The 17884-nt window shown below is 47.5% G+C and overlaps 1 protein-coding gene across 1 annotated transcript; it reads right to left on the reverse strand.

Moving 5' to 3' along the window:
- Window positions 1-606: 606 nt before the first annotated feature.
- LOC127216738 (alanyl-tRNA editing protein Aarsd1) lies at window positions 607-17674 on the reverse strand. Its single transcript, XM_051177558.1, has 17 exons — window positions 17650-17674; window positions 17200-17313; window positions 17054-17120; window positions 16846-16944; window positions 14268-14357; window positions 12872-12925; window positions 10019-10150; window positions 7928-8087; window positions 6062-6119; window positions 4854-5010; window positions 4643-4759; window positions 4359-4489; window positions 4039-4105; window positions 3800-3891; window positions 3290-3344; window positions 2392-2486; window positions 607-987 (listed from the first exon to the last, which is right to left on the reverse strand). The coding sequence occupies exons 1-17, from the start codon at window positions 17655-17657 to the stop codon at window positions 852-854; spliced, it is 1632 nt and encodes a 543-aa protein (XP_051033515.1). The 5' UTR covers window positions 17658-17674; the 3' UTR covers window positions 607-851.
- Between the last annotated feature and the right edge of the window lie 210 nt (window positions 17675-17884).

The raw sequence follows: 17884 nt of genomic DNA on the forward strand, positions 1-17884 counted from the left end.
CACAGAGAGAGAGAGAGAGAGAGAGAGAGAGAGAGAGAAAGAGAGAGAGAGAGAGAGAGAGAGAGCACACATTTATACCTGCACCCACAGAAACACAAAGAAGTCTGAAGGGCTGGGGAATAGTTCAGTTTACAAAGCAGTTGTTACAAAGTTGAGGACTTGACTTGATCCAGGGCAGGCAAGGTTACACACACACAAAAAAAAGTCAGGCAGGCGTGATGGTGTGTGCTTATAAATCCCAGTGCTGCGGAGGCCAAGACAGGAGGGTCCTTGGGACTCACTGACCAGCATAGCCTACTGGCTGAGTTCCAGGCCAGTAGAGATGCTCTTGTAATAACAAACAAATAAACAAACAAACAAAGAAAACATTATGAGGTAGACAGTGGCTTGAGGACAAATGCTCTTGTCTCCATACTCATGTGTGCATACACACATACACACACAAAAACCAAGGTCTGAAGCCTGGTAGCCTATGCTTATAATCTCAGCATTTAGGATTGTGAGGAGGCCAACCTGGGTGACATTAAAAGACTATCTCAAAAACAAAACAAAACAAAACAAAAAAACAGACACAAAATAAAGCAAGGAGATGTGGATGAGGCTAAGCCATAAGCAAGAAGCTTTCAGCTTCAATCAGTCCATTTCACTAATTTAATGTCTACTCACAGAGGTTACCCACACCTAGAAGGAGCCAAGTTGGAACTGGTCACACAGGGGTTAATCACATAAGCACACTGGAATGCACTGTGCAAGTTATGCATGTGACCATAAGAGACGGCACACAAACATTTTGAGTCACGCCAATTTACTGTCCGAGACTGCTGTGGGCACAGGGACGCGCATCCTGGCCCTCACTCCTCAGCACTCTGTGTGCCGATATAGTCCTGCAGAAGTGCCTGCACCTCTGCCCGTCGGCTCATCCTGGTGGCCTTGCCCTGGAAGCGGCCTTTCTTCCCTGCTCCTTTGCCTTCTAAGACTTCAGCCACCCTAGAGAACGGAGAAATAGTTAAGGAGATGGTTTGTGGAAAGTCAAAACCCAAGGGCAGACCTCAGGGTCTACAGGAAGGAGATTTCGAGGAACCAGACACTGCTACAAGTGTGAGACTCTTTGCAGCAAATATGAGCAGCCCCTGGTAGCCTTATGGTAGGGCCAGCCCTCCACTAACCTCCCACCCTCTGGCTTCCATAAACCATCATCTGAAACAAATGTCTCTCTGCTAGAGGCTGAAGGTGGCAGAGGAACTATTAGATAGGGGGTATATTCATTTCCTATCATGGATACAACAAATTACTATAAACCTAGAGACTTAGAAAAATACATATTTATTAATTTGCAGTCCTGGAGTCTAGAATTGGCCTCACTGGACCAAAATTGAGATGGCTACAGGATTGTGGTCTTATCTGAAGGCTCAAGGGAAGAATTCATTTCATTGCTTTCTTCAGCTTCTAGTGGCCAGCTTTGGAGACTATCAAAAAAAAAAAAAAAAAAAAAAAAAAAAAAACCAAAAACAAACAAACAAACAAACAAACAAGAAAAACAACAACAAAAAGATACATGTGTACTTGGGAAGTGGAGACAGGAGGATCAGGATTTAGAAACTAGCCAGGGCTGTAGGAAGAAAAAGAAAAGGGGGGAGGGAGGGACAGAAGGAGGGAGGGAGGGAGGGACAGAAGGAGGGAGGGAAGGAAGGAAAAGCCAAACCAGACTCCAGGCCAGATGTGGCTGCCTGTTCGGAATCTCCATTATAAATAATTATATTTTCCTTCAATGTTTCCAAGGAACACATATTCCAGAGAACCAATAATAACTGAAAACTCTAATGCACAAAAGAACAGGAGTCAATTTAAAACAAGAAAATAAACCAGGCATTGTAACGCATGCCTTTAATCCCAGAGTTCAGGAGGCAGAGTCAGGCAGCTTTGTGACACTCATGCTGGGGTGGGCTCTGGTGACATGGCTGTCTTTGAGTCATTTTTCTCTTGTAAATAACCCCTCACCCATATTCCTGTAAGAAACCCCAATAAAACTCATTGTTCACCAAGTCAGACTTGGGTGGTGTCCCTACTTTGGTCTGTTGTTGGACTCCAATCTGGGGTGAGGAGACATCTGTCACATAACACCTAGCCCTAGGAATCAAAATTTTCTTTAAAACAAACAAAATCCCTGTACTTGAATCTCATTCTTTAACTATGAGACCTCAAGTGCATGATGTATGGTCCCTAATCTGTCAGACTAGGAGTACGGGTGTCAGACCACACCTGCTCATCCTGCCTCACATTCCTCTGTGAACCAAGGTCACACATGTGACCCCCTGCTAACTAGCACAGGGCTGCATCAGTATGTCACAAGTATACAGCTTCCCCACCGCACAGGAACCCATATCGCATTACCTGGGCCCCAGGGTCTCCACGGCCTCTGCTGGCCCCGTCAGTAAGAAGAGCCCAGCACCTTTCTCTTCCCCCACAGTTAAGAACAGGAGGGTCTCCTAGGAGGTGAGACAAGGAGACAGATGAGCACACACGGAGTCAACTCCCCTAAGCCCCACACTCTCCTGAGTCAAACAGGTAACTTCCTCTAAACCAGAGATGTCACTGACGGCTGATGGCACAGCCTTCCACTCTGGCATCCTGGGCCTCCAAGCTTTATGAGAAGGACCAGGAGCTTAAACACTAAGAGGAGGCAGGAGGCTGCCGACTGTGCTGATGTACTGAGCAGAAGCTACCTTTCATGATCTCATTGTCACCCTTTCCCATCTTTGCCGAACCAGACCACCTCTCAAGTACCTCTAAGTAGGCTTCGTTGCCTGGCCCTGAAGCCTCTTTACCCTTTAGGTAATGGGTTCTGCCTCTAGTATTTACCACTCCAAATTACAAGTGCTGACTGACATTACACATGTCTCTCAGGCTAGAACACGGGATCCGTGACCATCAGTGTTGTGTAGAGAGCACAATAACAGAGACCTGAGGCTTGAGCCCCAGGGAGGTATTCCATAAAGGGTTAAAATAAGGGCATAAGAGACCCGGCAATCTCCTATGCTAGACTACTAGGATGAAGAGAGGCAAGTGAACCCTGAAGCAGACGCCTCCGGGGGGTCTTGGACCCCAATATTCTCTCAGCACACAATCTAGGTGGCTTTCGAGCTTCTGTAACAACAGAGCTTGGATCGTGGCAAGTGCTAGGAAAACTAATCTGGGTGAACTTTTTTCAGCTCTTTAGTGCGTTAACATGAGGGGACTCTGGCTGAGCTACCTCCCTCAGTCATTCTTCCCGGGCCTCTGCCTCTCTTACCTCTGACCCAATCTCATTGGCGATGATATTCATGAACTCTGAATCGCCCTCTTTCCTATAAAGGACACAGATGAGACCCAGGGTGAGGCGGGGCCGTGACCCTGCAGGAGGCCTGGCTCCTCCTCTTGAGGCAGGCCAACAACAGGCGGATCTATTGCTTCCTATATGAGCATACAGACAGAGTCCCAGATCCCTCAGGACAGAGAAGACCCCCTCGGTCTTGGTAGTTCATTCACAAGCAAAGGATCCCCAAACTACTGGGAGATCTGTTAGATGGTGAGGGCGGCCAGTAAATGAGCTAATGAAGGCTAGTCGGCCAGTAAATGAGCTAATGAAGGCTACATAGTTACAGTGAAGGCGTTCCAGCAAGTCCAGGGACACACCTCCTGTGGTCTACTCAGCCTAGTGACCACTTAGCAACCCACATCCCCCTGTGCACTGCATTCTTGGGAGAGGCTGAGCCCTGGCCCTCTCAGCCCTTGGCCTTCCCTCCAGCCCCTAACTTCTCACCTGTGGAGGGTAACCACACCTCCCCAGTCTGGGCTGCTCCTGAGGCTGTGGGCTGTGTGCACAGCCAGGTCTCTGAGGAGACTCAGGTTGTTCTGCAATGGATGTGAGAACTCAGACAGGTGGGGAAGGTAACAGAGGGTACCATTACCTCCTCCCGTGGGCCCTCAAACCCCCCCTGACCATCCACACACACGTCAGCCCTGGCAGAGCCCAAGCCCTCCCCACCCCCACAGAATCACCTTCTGCAGGAGCTTGGTGGCGTTCTGGAGCTTTTTCACCGCTTCCACGTGATCCTCCACGCCACACCTATAAGACAGCGGTTAACGGAGACTGGCCAACTGCCCAGGTGCTTCCAGAACTGAGAGGACATAAGTCAATGAACCCTCCTTGCTGGGGTGCCTCCCTCAAGACAGGAACATTCAAAGGTCCCTTCAGCGACTGGGAGGAAGGACACTGAGGAATAAACCATTCTGTTGTGCGTGAACTACTGTCCAGAGTAGATTATTCCGTCTACCTTGCAGGTGAGACTGCTAAGGAGCAGGGGAGGGGCGGGGCATACTTAAGCAGTGTGGTCAGGGCTTTTTCACTCCCATGACTTCGTTCCATCCACTTCAGTACCCGGTTCCCAGCCAGAAAAATCAGGTTGCTTTTGTTCTTTTTCCCTTTCTCAGTGCCCAGAATCTTAATGACCTACACAAAAGGAGTAACATACACAGGACATGAAGGCCAGAGATTAGACACCCCTCTTTGGCTCTGAAGCAAGGACTTGAGACTCACTTGCCACTCCCAATCCCGCTCGCCAGTAACCTGCCCTCACACACGCCACAGCCCATCCTCACTTACCTGAAGGTCGCTGAGATTGCTCACGTGGGTCCCGCAGCACATGTTAGAATCAACACCCTCAATGGTAACAACTCTAATGGGCCCAGCATGATCATCTGGCAGACCCCGGCCCCTCACCTGGAACAGAGGGGAGGGAACAGGACTGTCTGAAATTTCATGAGGGGCCCTTGAAGAGCCGCTCCTCGGAAATGGTGCCTGGCTGTCCTCTTACCTGCTCCACCTCAGGGTCATCCAGGCTCAGCTCTTGAACGCTCACAGGTAGTCGGTCTCTGATTTTCTGATTGACGCTTTGTTCAATGGCTGCTACCTGCTCTGCAGTCACAGAAGGGCTGTCCAACTCAATCACACTCCGGAGTCTCCCTAACTCCCTGCCAGAAAAAGCAGCGCAGTGAAAGTTCATGAGGAATGTTCACACTGAGCTGGAAGTTCATGATGAATGTTCACACTGAGCTGGAAGTTCATGAGGAATGTTCACACTGAGCCTGGAGGTGCTTCCCCATAATCCCAGTGCTTGGGAGATGACAGAGGAGGACTGGACTCTAAGTTCGCCTTCCAATACACCTATAACAGCCGGGTGGAGCCATGCCTTTAACCCTAACTGGTGTGAATTCCAGGCCAACCTCAAACTACACAGCCAGTCAGGGCTAGACAGAAAGACAATATCTTAAAAGAGAAACAAATGTCCAGCACTCAGGAGGCAGAGGAGGCGGATCTCTATGAGTTCGAGGCCAGCCTGGTCTACAGAGCTAGTTCCAGAACAGGCTCCAAAGCTACGTAGAGAATCCCTGTCTCAAAACCACCCCCAACCTGGGGGAAAAAAAAAAAAAAGAAAGAAAGAAAAAGGAAACATAATCCATATAAATAACTTCGTTATTGAATCCACACACACACCCTAAAAAAAAAAATCCTAGATAGGGAATGCCATTCCCATTTTACAAATGTAGCACCGTGAGTTACATGACCAAAGGCATGCAGTGGCAGTACCATACTTTCGCTCTGGGATCTAAACTCTGTTCTTTAACAAGCCAAGGCAGATGTCCCTGCTCTCACTTTTTTTTTTAATTAATTAATTAATTTATTTATTATGTATACAGTGTTCTGCCTGCAGTCTACCTGCAGGCCATAAGAGGGCACCAGATCTCATTATGGATGGTTGTGAGCCAACGTGGTTGCTGGGAAAGGTCAGCCTGGTCTACAAAGCCAGTGCCAGGAGAGGCTCCAAAGCTACACAGAGAAGAAACCCTATCTGGAAAAACCAAAAAACAAAACAAACAAACAGAAAAAGACAAGGTCTTGCGATGACCCAGTCTTCAAGAAGGAAAGAGAGACAACTCCCTTTTATTTCCTACCCTAACCCATCACTGGGAACAGAAGTGGGAATCAGGGACCTATCACATCCTAGGTGTGCCCTCTACTCACCATGATGTTGTCTTCAGCCCGAAGAGATGGTCAGCTACTGCGGTGATGAGATGTTGCCCTAAGCGAGAGCAAGAGACAGGAGCAAATTGAGAAGCCCAGCCACATGTCTCCATGACAACATAATCTCAGAGATTTTCACTGAAGGCCTGCCAGGCATTTTAGATACATTACTGAGAACATTGACAGAGGCTGGGGGGTCTAGCTCAGTGGTAGAGTGCTTGCCTAGCAAGTGTAAGGCCTTAAGTCAAGTTCTAGCCTTGAAAAGGAGAGGTGGAGGGAGATCACCATGAGAATTCTCCTGGCAGCGTCACAATGCTATTTCACAACAACTGGCCAAGGCGGGATCTGAGCTGAAGCTCTGCTGTGTGTCATTCATCCTCCTGACAAATGCTTACTGAACACCTGCCACATGCAGAATGCAGGGCGGGGTGTCAGAGATGCAGCTGTACTCCTGACTGATGAGAAGGGAGAAGACGGTAAGAAAAAGAGGAGGAAGAATTAACCGGGACACATAAGGAACAAACAGTCAAAGCCTTGAGGAGGAAGGAGGCAGGGTCTGTGCCAGAGACAGGTTCAAAAGGGGAGGTGCGGTGGGGGGTGCAGGCAGCAAGCTGTGGTGAGGTCCCGGTGAAGCTGGGGCATCCACGAGCAGTGCCACTAGGGCTGTAGGCCCTGGTGAGGAGAATGGCTTTCCACACAGAACAACTGGAAGATTCTTAAGAGCAAGGGAGTGAGATGATCTGACTCTCTTTTTTTTTTTAAGGGACTGCTCTGAAGCTTGGATTTACCTCTGTGACAGAGGGTGTGGCTGGCACAAGCAGGGCTCTGGGTTCAATCTGCAGCACAGCAAGAAAATAAACGATTGCTCTATGGCATGAGGCCCTGGATTTAATCCTTAATGGTAGGAAAGGAAGGCTATCTGGGCTTGCAAGAGACAGAGAGGCGAGGAGCAAGACTGGATGAGAGGTCCACAGGGTGGCTGGGGACGGCTGCGACCACGATGACTGTGGTGGATGGAAGGAGAAAGATAACTGAGAATAAATCAACACTGAGTGACTGGCTCACTATTTCCAAAGAGCCCAAGTGGAAGACGATCACCTTCCATTTCATTTGGACATTATAAATCTGAAAGCCCTCAAGACGTCCAGATAGAGACATGTAGTGGGAGCATTCCTAGCCGGCAGTAACTGTGAGAGCTAAGCGGTCAGCGGGATCTACATATTGAGTTTTCGGCTAACCAAGGCTACCTAGTAAAACCCTGCCCCCCCCCCCAAGAAGAAGCCAAGAAAGGGCTGGCGAGATGGCTCAATGAGTAAGGTGTTGCCTGACAATCTGAGATCAACCCCCAGGGCCCATAAGGTTGAAGGAGAGAACAGATTCCCACAAGTTGTCCTCTGACCTCCACAGGCATAATGTGACACATGCATAACCCCCCCATAAGTAAAAATAAAAATATCTGTAAAACAGAGAAAGCCAGGCAGTGGTGGCACATGCCTATAATCTCAGCGCTTGGGAGGCAGAGGCAGGCAGATAGATCTCTGTGAGTTGGAGACTAGCTTGGCTAGAGGGAGTCCCAGGACAGCCAGAACTGTTACACAGAGAAACCCTGTCTCAAAAACAAACAAACAAACAAACAAACAAAAAAAACCCCAAAAGTCAAAACAACAAAAATGGAGGGAAAAAAAGGCCAGTAGTTTTTCTAGAACTTTAATGTTCATGTTGTTTTCATACTTACTGTAGTATACTGCCTAAATCAAAGGTGATTCTAAGCATATTCATCTCCTACAGAATTGAAACCCACTTCCGCCACTATGACACTGATATTCACAGCACATCTCCCTGTATGTCCCCATCTTGTGGCCTTACCTGAATGTTGCTGCATGTGATCAAATCTCCTCTCCCAGTCCACCCGGACCTGGACCTGGCTCCCAGGGGACAGAGGTGTCTGTGTGAAATGATCAGCCTGGGCCCCACGACGGGTCACTCTCAGCACAGAGATGTCATTGATGGTACCACGGTCATCAGGCTGGGGAGAAAAGTCATCAACACTAGGGCAGGTCTCACCCTACCAAGATGCAAAGACTCTACAGGAGGTAGCTCTCAGAGAGGCAGACCCAGGCACTGAACTTCCTCGGGGAAGAGGGGACAATGTCAAGGGAGGTGACCCATTTTGTTCTATGACAGGGTTTCCTGTCCTCTTTTTGGACACGTATGTGTGTTGTTCTTTAGGGCAGAATAGCGGAATTGAAACAAAAAGAAGTACAGTGTTGAAGATCTTAGTAAAACCCACAGATCCTTAATCCTCGTTGTTGTCACTCAGACTATCTTTAATAGTCTCTAAAGTGACCTGAGTGTTCCTGCCTTTAACCACTCGGTCCCAACACTGATACCAGATTAGATTAAAAAATAATCATCATTTAGAAAAGTATCAAGTGCCAGCCACTTACAAGGCACTGTGCCAACCAAATAATTAATAGAAATAAGACCTACAGATCTAAAGACATATAGAAACTAAATCTGAAGAGACCTAATCGTTTTGGGGAATCTGGGAAAACTGAAGGAAGTGGTATAATATGAAGGGTCCAGAGCTGATAAGATGGCTCAGAGGTTGAAGATACCAAGTCTGCTACCAGACTGCTACCAAGTCTGAAAACCTGAATTTGATCCCTGGGACCTGAGTGGGAGGAGATAACCAGCTCCCACAACACACCCACAAACACACATGTATAAATTAAAAAAAAATGAATAAGTGTAGTTTTAAGAATAATAAGAATAGAGGGCTGAAGAGATGGCTCAGAGGTTAAGAGCACTGGCTGTGCTTCCAGGCATATATGCATATGAGAGAGAGAGAGAGAGAGAGAGAGGAGGGAGAGAGAGAGAGAGAGGAGGGAGAGAGAGAGAGAGGAGGGAGAGAGAGGAGGGAGAGAGAGAGAGAGAGAGAGAGAGAGAGGGAGAGAGAGAGAGAGAGAGAGAGAGAGAGAGAGAGAGGAGAATAGAAATAAGAGCAGGAGACTCTATGGACACCTGAGGGTCAAGGGTTTTTCTTTAGCGGCTCAGGACATCTCCATGTGATTAAAAGAACTGGTGTTTTCCCCTTCACAGGTCTCCTGAATTCTCTTGGCCCACTTCTTTGCTCCAGATTGTCCATGCATGGCTCACTTGTTTCCTGGCATCTATATTGCTTATACACCCTCCAAGACCCTGCGGACTAGACTCACTCACTTTCCAGGGTCACCTCTAGCCTGTTCTCAACATCCACCACAAGATCTAGCATCCACAAGCACCACTGCATTATTTTATTTACACTTAGATTTAGCTGATTCTGTCAGGGTTCACTACCCTTGCTTATGCTACCAACCTGGCTAGTCAAACCTCTCTTACGATGCCCACTTATGGCTATCACTATCTCCTTTTTGTACCCCGTAGCCAGGCTCTCCAGCAGGCTCTGAAGGCCATCGTCCTCTTCTGAACTCTCCCAGCAGCGTCTTTCTCAGTCCCTGTAAAAGGTTCGTGCTCATTACCACCTCAGGGCCTCTGCACAGTTATTCTGTCTGCCTGAAATCTTCCTCTTGTCCCAGAACCACTAAATAGCTACAGTGGCTCACCCCTTCTCTTCACAGACATCTGTGCGGAGTAGCAGGAGAGCGTTCACCACTCTTCCCTTTGTCCATCGTTATTTCTAGTGGCATTATTATTACTTATACCTGGCATACCGAATTGTCAGCAGTAAGCGCTCCATGTATTTAGAGGCACTGTCTTGTTCACCCTTTATCTTCAGCGCCTGGAATGTGACACACTGCGTGTCACAACTACATAAGCATTTGCTGAATGAATGCAATGGACTGACAAACCCGTCTGCTTTATTGAGGCTAAGAAAGAGCGAACGCACTTTCTGCAGGAGCTAACAGGAGTGTGGGGGTCCCTGGGAGGGGGTCGGGCTGAGGCTGCTCCTGGTACCTGGCCCCCGCCCTCGGGGAAAAGCAGCGTGTCTTCCAGAACCACATGGAAACCGCTCAGTACTTCTTTCTTGCCGCCGCTCGCGTCCGTGTGCAGCTCGGCGGGGCTGCAGGAGACCACGGTGGTGGTGAACTGGGCAGAGAGAGGGACGTGAGTGTGAGCCTTCTTACGCCGAGATTGCAGCCTGCCCTCGCCCTCCCTCCCAGTGGAACCCTTGGTCTCAGGACCCTAGCCCACCAGCCCGCACCTCCCGTGCGTAGCTGTCCCGTTGACACAGGAACGCCATTGCTATCTCCTAGGCCCAGGAGACTCCAGGCTCAGAAACGCCGGGCAGGGGACGGAGAGCGACCTGGGACAAACTTTCTCAAGCGTTTCTGCGCAAACGTGAAAACGTAAAGGACGGGGCGGGGTTTGACCGAATTTACGGAAACACTGAAACTGATAACTGCAGGTGTTGTGTTGTTTTGTCGCCGTATTAAGACTGAGAGACCACAAGACGAAATTCACAATTGTAAGGGAAAAGAACTAACCAAAGAAACACACTTTGGCCCTGCAACCAGAACCAAAGCAATGCACCCTGACCCTGAAACCAGTGCCAAAGAAACACACTTTGTCCCTGGGATCAGAGCCAGCGAAAGAAATACACCCTGGCCGTAAAATTAGAGCCAAAAGGCTAAAAAGGATCAGTGAAAGAAACAAACTTTGGCCCTGAAATCAGAGCCAAACCTGGCCCGAAACCTGTGCAAAAAACCAACCAACCAATCCCTGAGCACCAGATCTAGCCAGCCCCTAAGAATCCCTACATAAACCCTGTGTCTGTTCAGGTTGCTGCCCTCCTAGATTCTTCCCTCCCAATAAATCTCTTGAATGAGGTTCGGGCGAGACCTTCTTTTACAGGAGCGATGCAGAGCTGACCCTGAGCAGAGTGGAGCAGGGCTGTAATACTTTTTACCAGGGAAACCTTCCCTTTGGCAAAGTGAAGTTGTTACACTCCACTGGCTGGAGGGCTGGAGCTGAACTGTCCCAACTTTGCTGGGGAAACCCTCTCCTGCCAGAGCAAAGCTGATACACTGGGGAAGCCTTTCCCTGAAGCAGGGATGTAAGCTGCTATGCTGTGGCATATTCCTTGGCTCCCAAATGCCAGAATCCCTGTCCATCCCTTCTGAGCATCCAGCTCAGATGCTTACAACAATTAGATCTGAACTTTCTTCAGCTAGCTCTTGGGGCCATGTAATTTGGACTAAAGAAGTGGAAATTAGAGGGGTAGGACAGAAACAGCCAAGGAATGTATGTTAATATTTTATTTAAAACCAACATCCAGCCAGGCAGTGGTGGCCCACGGCTTTAATCCCAGCACTAGGGAACTCTGTGAGTTCGAGGCCAGCCTGGTCTACAGAGAGAGTTCCAAGGCAGGCTCCAAAGCTACACAGAGAAACCCTGTCTTGGAAAACCAAGAATAAATAATAAATAAACCAACATCCATAATATTTCATCATGTAACTTCTTTTTAACTATAGGGGAGAAATTTGAACCACATACCTCAGAAATCTATGATTTATGATCATTTGTATTTTAAAAAGTGTTTTACTTTTATTTATGTATACGTGTACCAAGTTACAGGTAGGTGTGAGCCACATGCTATGGGTGCTGAGAAGCAGACTCCTAGTCTCTGAAAAATACACTATGCAGTCTTAACCACAGAGATGCGCAGGAAGTTAAGGGCCTAGGGGTGACAGGGATCTACCTTCGTGGGATGAAATCCCCTGGCTTGAATATGAGCCTGCCTGCCCGGCAACAGTTTCCCACTGCAAAGGGGCCAGAATCTCTGGAGAAAGCAGCTTCCCAGGGCAGGGAAGAGTGCAATGGCATTGCTCCTAGAATTTATTGTAATCTCTTTCTTCTTTGGCCTTTTCTTTACCACATGTAAACATGTGTCTAAAAAAAAAAAAAAAACCAGCATCCCAAGCACAGATTATTTTATGTAAGTCAGAAGCCCCAGCAGACAGTCCCTCTGATGCAGGAGGACCACACTGGAGAGACCAGCAAGAAGAGATTCTGGCCAGGCAGTGGTGGTGGTGGTGGTGGCGGCGGTGCACGCCTTTAATCCCAGCATTTGGGAAGTAAGGACAGGTGGACCTCTGTGAATTCCAAGGACAGCCTGCTCTACAGATGGAGTTCCAGGAACAGCCAGGGCTACATACTGAGGTTCTGTCTTGAAACACCAAAAAAGAAAAAAGGAAGAAAGAAAGCTTCTGCAAAAGGTCAGAGGTTTCAGTGGGTCCTGATTCATAACAAAATAGTCAATGAAGGCCCATCACAGCTTTTCAGCGGGACAGGAGGCAGCTACAGGCTCCTCCCCAGCTCTGCTGCCACAGAGGGCTAATTAGCTGTTGCATCCGCACTGTCAGACTCATCCTGAAAGGAGAAGACAAAGTACCTGTCATTTCTAAGGTGAACTTCAGTGATGCTGCTCACCCACTCCATCCCCCCAACCCTGCTCTCCTAAAATCCTAAGTCGCACATCTTAGGAAGCTAAGATCAAAGTTTCTGACTTTGGGTAATAAGCTGAACCACCGAGAATTTTTAGTGGTGTTACTGCTCCTGCCAGGTTTGTTCTGGGATGGAGAGGAGGAAGCGGGAGGCTTAAAGAATGCTCAGACTTAGTTAACATGCAGAGAACTACTGTGTACGTGTGCTAGAGAATGGAATACACATTCCTACATGTTTGTGGTTTTGTTCTACTAACCCTTTTTGGAGGATGGACCTCATGCGTGGTGGGAAAGCACTCTTCCACTGAGCTGTCTTCAGCTCTAACATGCTATCTGTAAAGGCTGAAAGGAAGGTGTTACTTACATCCAGATCATCCATGGCAGGGGGAGGTCTCTTAGTGCTGACCTTGTTCAAAAGCTAATGGGAAGAGAAAAACAGTCACAAGAGATTAGGGGCGAGCGCGGCAGTGGTGGCACACGACTTTAATCCCAGCACTTGGGAGGCAGAGGCAGGTAGATCTCTGTGAGTTCAAGACCAGCCTGGTCTATAAGAGCTAGTTCTAGGACAGCCTCCAAAACCACACACACACACACACACACACACACAGAGAGAGGGGGGGTGAGGGGTGAGGGAAGAGAAATCTGGATATTAGTGACGAGAGAATGGCCACAGACCTACCCATTAGTTGGAGAGAAGTTAACTGATCCTTTTTTTTTTCTTAAAATCTTTTCTTAAAAGTTTATTTCAGAGATCTTCAAAGATTGCTCACAGGCTAAGTTAAGAGCACTGGCTGCTCTTCCAGAGGTCCTTAGTTCAATTCCCAGCAACCATGTGGTGGCTCACAACCATCTGTAATGAGATCTGGTGCCCTCTCTGGCCTGCAGGGATACATGCAGACAGAACACTGTGTACATAATAAATAAACAAACACACACAGGACACACACAGGGAGGGGGGATATTATAGAGTGTGGGAAGAGGTTTGTTATATTTTAACATTTTAACAGAGAGATGACTCAGTCCTTAAGTGCTTGGCTCACAACCAAAAACATTTTCACAGAATGTAGGCACTACTTGCAAATAGTAAGTGAAGCTGTGTGAAATTTTACTAATATGGTCTGGTAAGCCTGATTACATGAATTCAATTCCTGGGACCCACATGTTAGAAACAGAAAATAGACACCCACAAGTTGTCTTCTAATCTCCACATGGGTTCTGTGACATGTGTGTATCTGTCCCTCCCAAATAAATAAATAAAATGTATTGCCTTTTTTAAAGATGGCTCAGCAGCTAAGAGTATCTGCTTCTCTTCTAGAGGATTCAAATTTTGTTCCCAACACCCACATCAGACAATTCACAACCATCTGTAACTTTAGCTCCAAGGGATCCAACACACATGCACGCACAAAAATAAAAATAACAACAGTGGGCACTGTGGAACACACCTTTAATCCCAGTACTAGGAAGGCAGAGGCAAGTGGATAGCTGTGAGTTTCAGGTCAGCCTAGTCTCTATAGCAAGTTCCAAGCCACCCAGAGATACATGGTTAAGACTCTGTCTCAAAAATAAAATAATAAATCTTGAATTTTTCTGTTTTGAATTTCACTAATACTAATTTCATTTCTGCTAAATAAACAAAGAGTGGCATATACAGCATATCAGCAGCTAGTGAGCAGCCTGCGTAGGGAGTTTCAATACCCCTGCCTGGCCTTGATGACAGAGAACTACAGAGGTGGGCGTGGGGATGCTGTGTCTCATACCTCGGCATAATGCTCCACCTGAGCCAGTTCCACTTCGTCATCTCCTTCCCAGTCTCTCCAGTTATCAAAGTCCACAGAGAGCCACACGGGCTGCAAAAGGAAGCGCAGGTGTCACAGGCAGGAAGGACAGAAATAAGAGCACAGGGAAAAAGTAGGGGCATGTGCATAGTCGGAGGCCTCAGAGGGAGAGGTCAGTATAGTACAGTGTTCCCACATGCACCCCTTTTGGCCAACCTGCCCTCCAAGCTGCATCTACAAATGTTCACCAGCATCTACTCAGTGCCAAACACAATGCCAAGAACAGCAAGGTCTGAAAAAGCGCAGAGTTCTATCCTCCAAGGGCTGGTGTGGACAGGGAACTCAACTTAAAGCATCTTAGGACTCAACCAAGCAAGACAGACAAGCTGCATTCCCTTAGAGTCAGAGGCAACCCTTTGTTGTGGGATACTTGTATACCCTGTAAAATGTATGGCTGCGATTGATACAGTAAAAAGCTGAACAACCTATAGTTAACAGGAGGTACAAGCGGGACTTCAGAGCAGAGAGAGAACTCTGGGAAGTCAGCTGTGGAAGAAGTGCTTGGGCAGTATAGAGAAGTGAGGGAACATAGATGAAAATAAATGGGTTAGTTTAAGTTATAAAAGCTAGTGGGACAAGCCCGAACCAAGGCTGAGCTTTCTATTTAATAATAAGTCTCCATGCCATTATTTGAGAGCTAGTGGCCCAAAGAAAATCCTGACTACAAATGGCTAGGACCATATCCCGAAGTGCCCACATTTGAAGCCAGGTGTAATACTACAGCCTATCATATAACACTTTTAGGTGAAGCCTAGAGAACCAGGGGTTCAAGATCATCCTCAGCTATATGACAGCAAGATAAAATTACATGAGTCCCTGACTCAAAACAAAAGAAAAATAAATAAATAAATGTATGTATGTATGTATATATATATACATACATACATATATACATACATGCATATATATTCATTTAAAAGATGGGGGGTGTTGTTTTGTTTGTGTTTGTGTTCTAAGCCTAGAACTGTTTTGTAAACCAGGGTGATCTCAAACTCACAGAGATCCACCTGTCGAGGCCTCCTCCTCATGTAGGGATTAAAGGCATGTGGCACTACACTCAGCAATATTTTGTCTGCCCTTGTATCTGTGCACCAAGTTCCTGCCTGGTGCCCATGGAGGTCAGAAAAGGGCATTGGCTCTCTGAAACTGGAGTTACAGACAATTCTACTCTGAGCTATCATTAACTGGAAACTGAACCTGGATCCTTTGGACAAGTAGCTTAAACGCTGAACCATCTCTCCAGTCCCATGATTTACAAGAAAAATGCTAAAATCACATTTATGTATTTATTTATGGGGAGGGGCATGTAACTACAGACAAATGGATGTCACACTTATGGGGGTTGGGTCCCTCCTTCCGCCATGTGGAATCTGGGCCTTCAACTCAGATCAGAGGTCTTCAGGCTTGGCAGCAAGCACCTTTATCTACTGAGCCATCTCACTGGCAGCCATAATGTACATTTTTTTAATGTCAGCAAAAAAGAAAAAACTGTGAATGTCAGTAGCCAGTCAAAATCTATTTTAAGATGTATTTTTTTTTTAATTTTATGAGTGTGAATGCTTTGTTTGCTTGTATGTATGTGTCCCACATGCCCATGGAAGTCAGACGGAGGAGTTGGCTCCCCTGGAACCGGGGTTATAGGTGGTTGTGAGCCACCATGGAGGAGCTGCAAATTGAACTCAGGTTCTCTGTAAGAGCAACCAGTGCTCTTAACCACTAAGCCACCTATCCAGACCCTCAAAATATTTTTGTTGTTGTTTCGAGACAGGGTTTCTCTTTGTAGCTCTGGCTATCCTCGAACTCACTCTGTAGACCAGGCTGACCTCAAACTTACAAAGACCCGCTTGCCTCTGCCTCCTGAGTGCTGGGAGTAAAGGCCACCACCAAACTGGAAATAATTTTCTTTTTCTTTTCTTTTCTTTTTTTTTTAGCTGTGAAGAAACTACTAAAATGCATGTAAAAGTCAGATTCAGCCAGTAGGTGGCCAACTTTCAGCTTTTAGAAGAGAAGTAGCTTTCAAAGACTTTCAAGTGTGAAAGTGACAGTCAGCGCATGTTTAACAGACCACACTGGGAAGGGTGGATTAGAGACAGGACAGAAAATATGCAGCAAACTCCCAACAAAGTCAGGCATAGGAGTCCATACCTGTAAAGTCAATATTCGAGATTATGAGACAGAAGGATGGCAAGTTCAAGGCCAACCTGAGCTACATAGAAAAAGCCTGCCTCAAAATCTACAGCAAATAAACACAAACAAAAAACAAAATCAAACAACAAACAAACAAAACAAAACTTCCCCCGATGAACCCTGATGGATGCAGTCCAGACGAGGAGGAAATATATAAATCTCAGACTATTTAAGACCCAGGTGAATCACTGAATACTGATTAGAAGAAAGGCAAACCTTAACTCAGATGCAACTCTGGTGCCTGGGTACTCTGAGAGAGCGCAGGGATAGAGCATAGAGCACACATGAAGTAGACCTCTCCCCACACACTCACCTTGATATCCTCCTTGGTGAGCCGTGGCCAGGCCACCTTCTCCTTCCATTTCCTCACAAAGCAAGTAATAGAGCGACCAGAGCGCTTATCCTGGGAATCCTGTCAAATAGACAGCTTCAGTCTTAGACATGGTTTTAGGATAAACCCCCAGTTTCCTTGCTCGGCCAGCCTTTCTGCTCAGACCTGACTATCCTTACCCTGTCCTCACCTTGGAGTTCACCTTGGCATAGAACTCAATCTCGTTGCACAGTTCCACTCCATCACCATTCCTGCAGCTAAAGAGACAGTAAGGCCGAGGCATAGGAAGGGACAGTTCTTGAGACACCAGGCCCGCCCAGAGGGGAAGGCCACTACCTGAACACAATGCGGTGATCCTCAATGAGCACACTCACGTCGGTGCTGTCCTCAACACAAAACTCCATGAAAACATATTTGGGTCTGTCGTACCACAGTGTCCGGGCGTGCTGCCTAAAGAGGGTGGAGGTGGGGCTTGGTAGGGGTGGGCAAGACCGAAGGCAAAAAGGAGAGGCGGAGGGAGGAGACTATACAGTGTTGCCTCTGAAGCCGATGGAGGGGAGTGGGTGGAGTGGGTGACAGCGGTGAGAATGAACCCGGAAAGACAAGGGAAGTAAGGAGGGTACACTCAGTTCACACCAGCCCTCTCCCCCACAGTCACAGAGACCGGGAGTCCGGGGCACCGAAGGATATGGGCAGAATCAGCAGCTTCTACAAGATGTGGGGCAGGGAATCTGCAGGGAGAAGGACAAGGGAGTAGGATTTGTACCATGGTGGTCTGAAACTCACCGTTCCATGGTGGCTCCAGCTGCCCTGTGGCTTTTGGAGTCCCAGACAAGGGCCTCTATCTTTAGATCCTAGGGACGCCCGTGCCAGCTGCCTCTCCTTATATGGTAGGGGTAAGGAAGGGGAAGGTGGCTTGACAGCAAAAGTGATCTGCGCTCCAGAGTGACTCTGGGAGCGTTTACTGCACCCTTTCACCTCTCGGGGTTTCCAAAAATATATGGATCAGGAATACATTCAC

The sequence above is a fragment of the Phodopus roborovskii genome, unplaced genomic scaffold (genome assembly GCF_943737965.1).
Source record: "Phodopus roborovskii unplaced genomic scaffold, PHOROB, whole genome shotgun sequence".
NCBI lineage: Eukaryota > Metazoa > Chordata > Mammalia > Rodentia > Cricetidae > Phodopus > Phodopus roborovskii.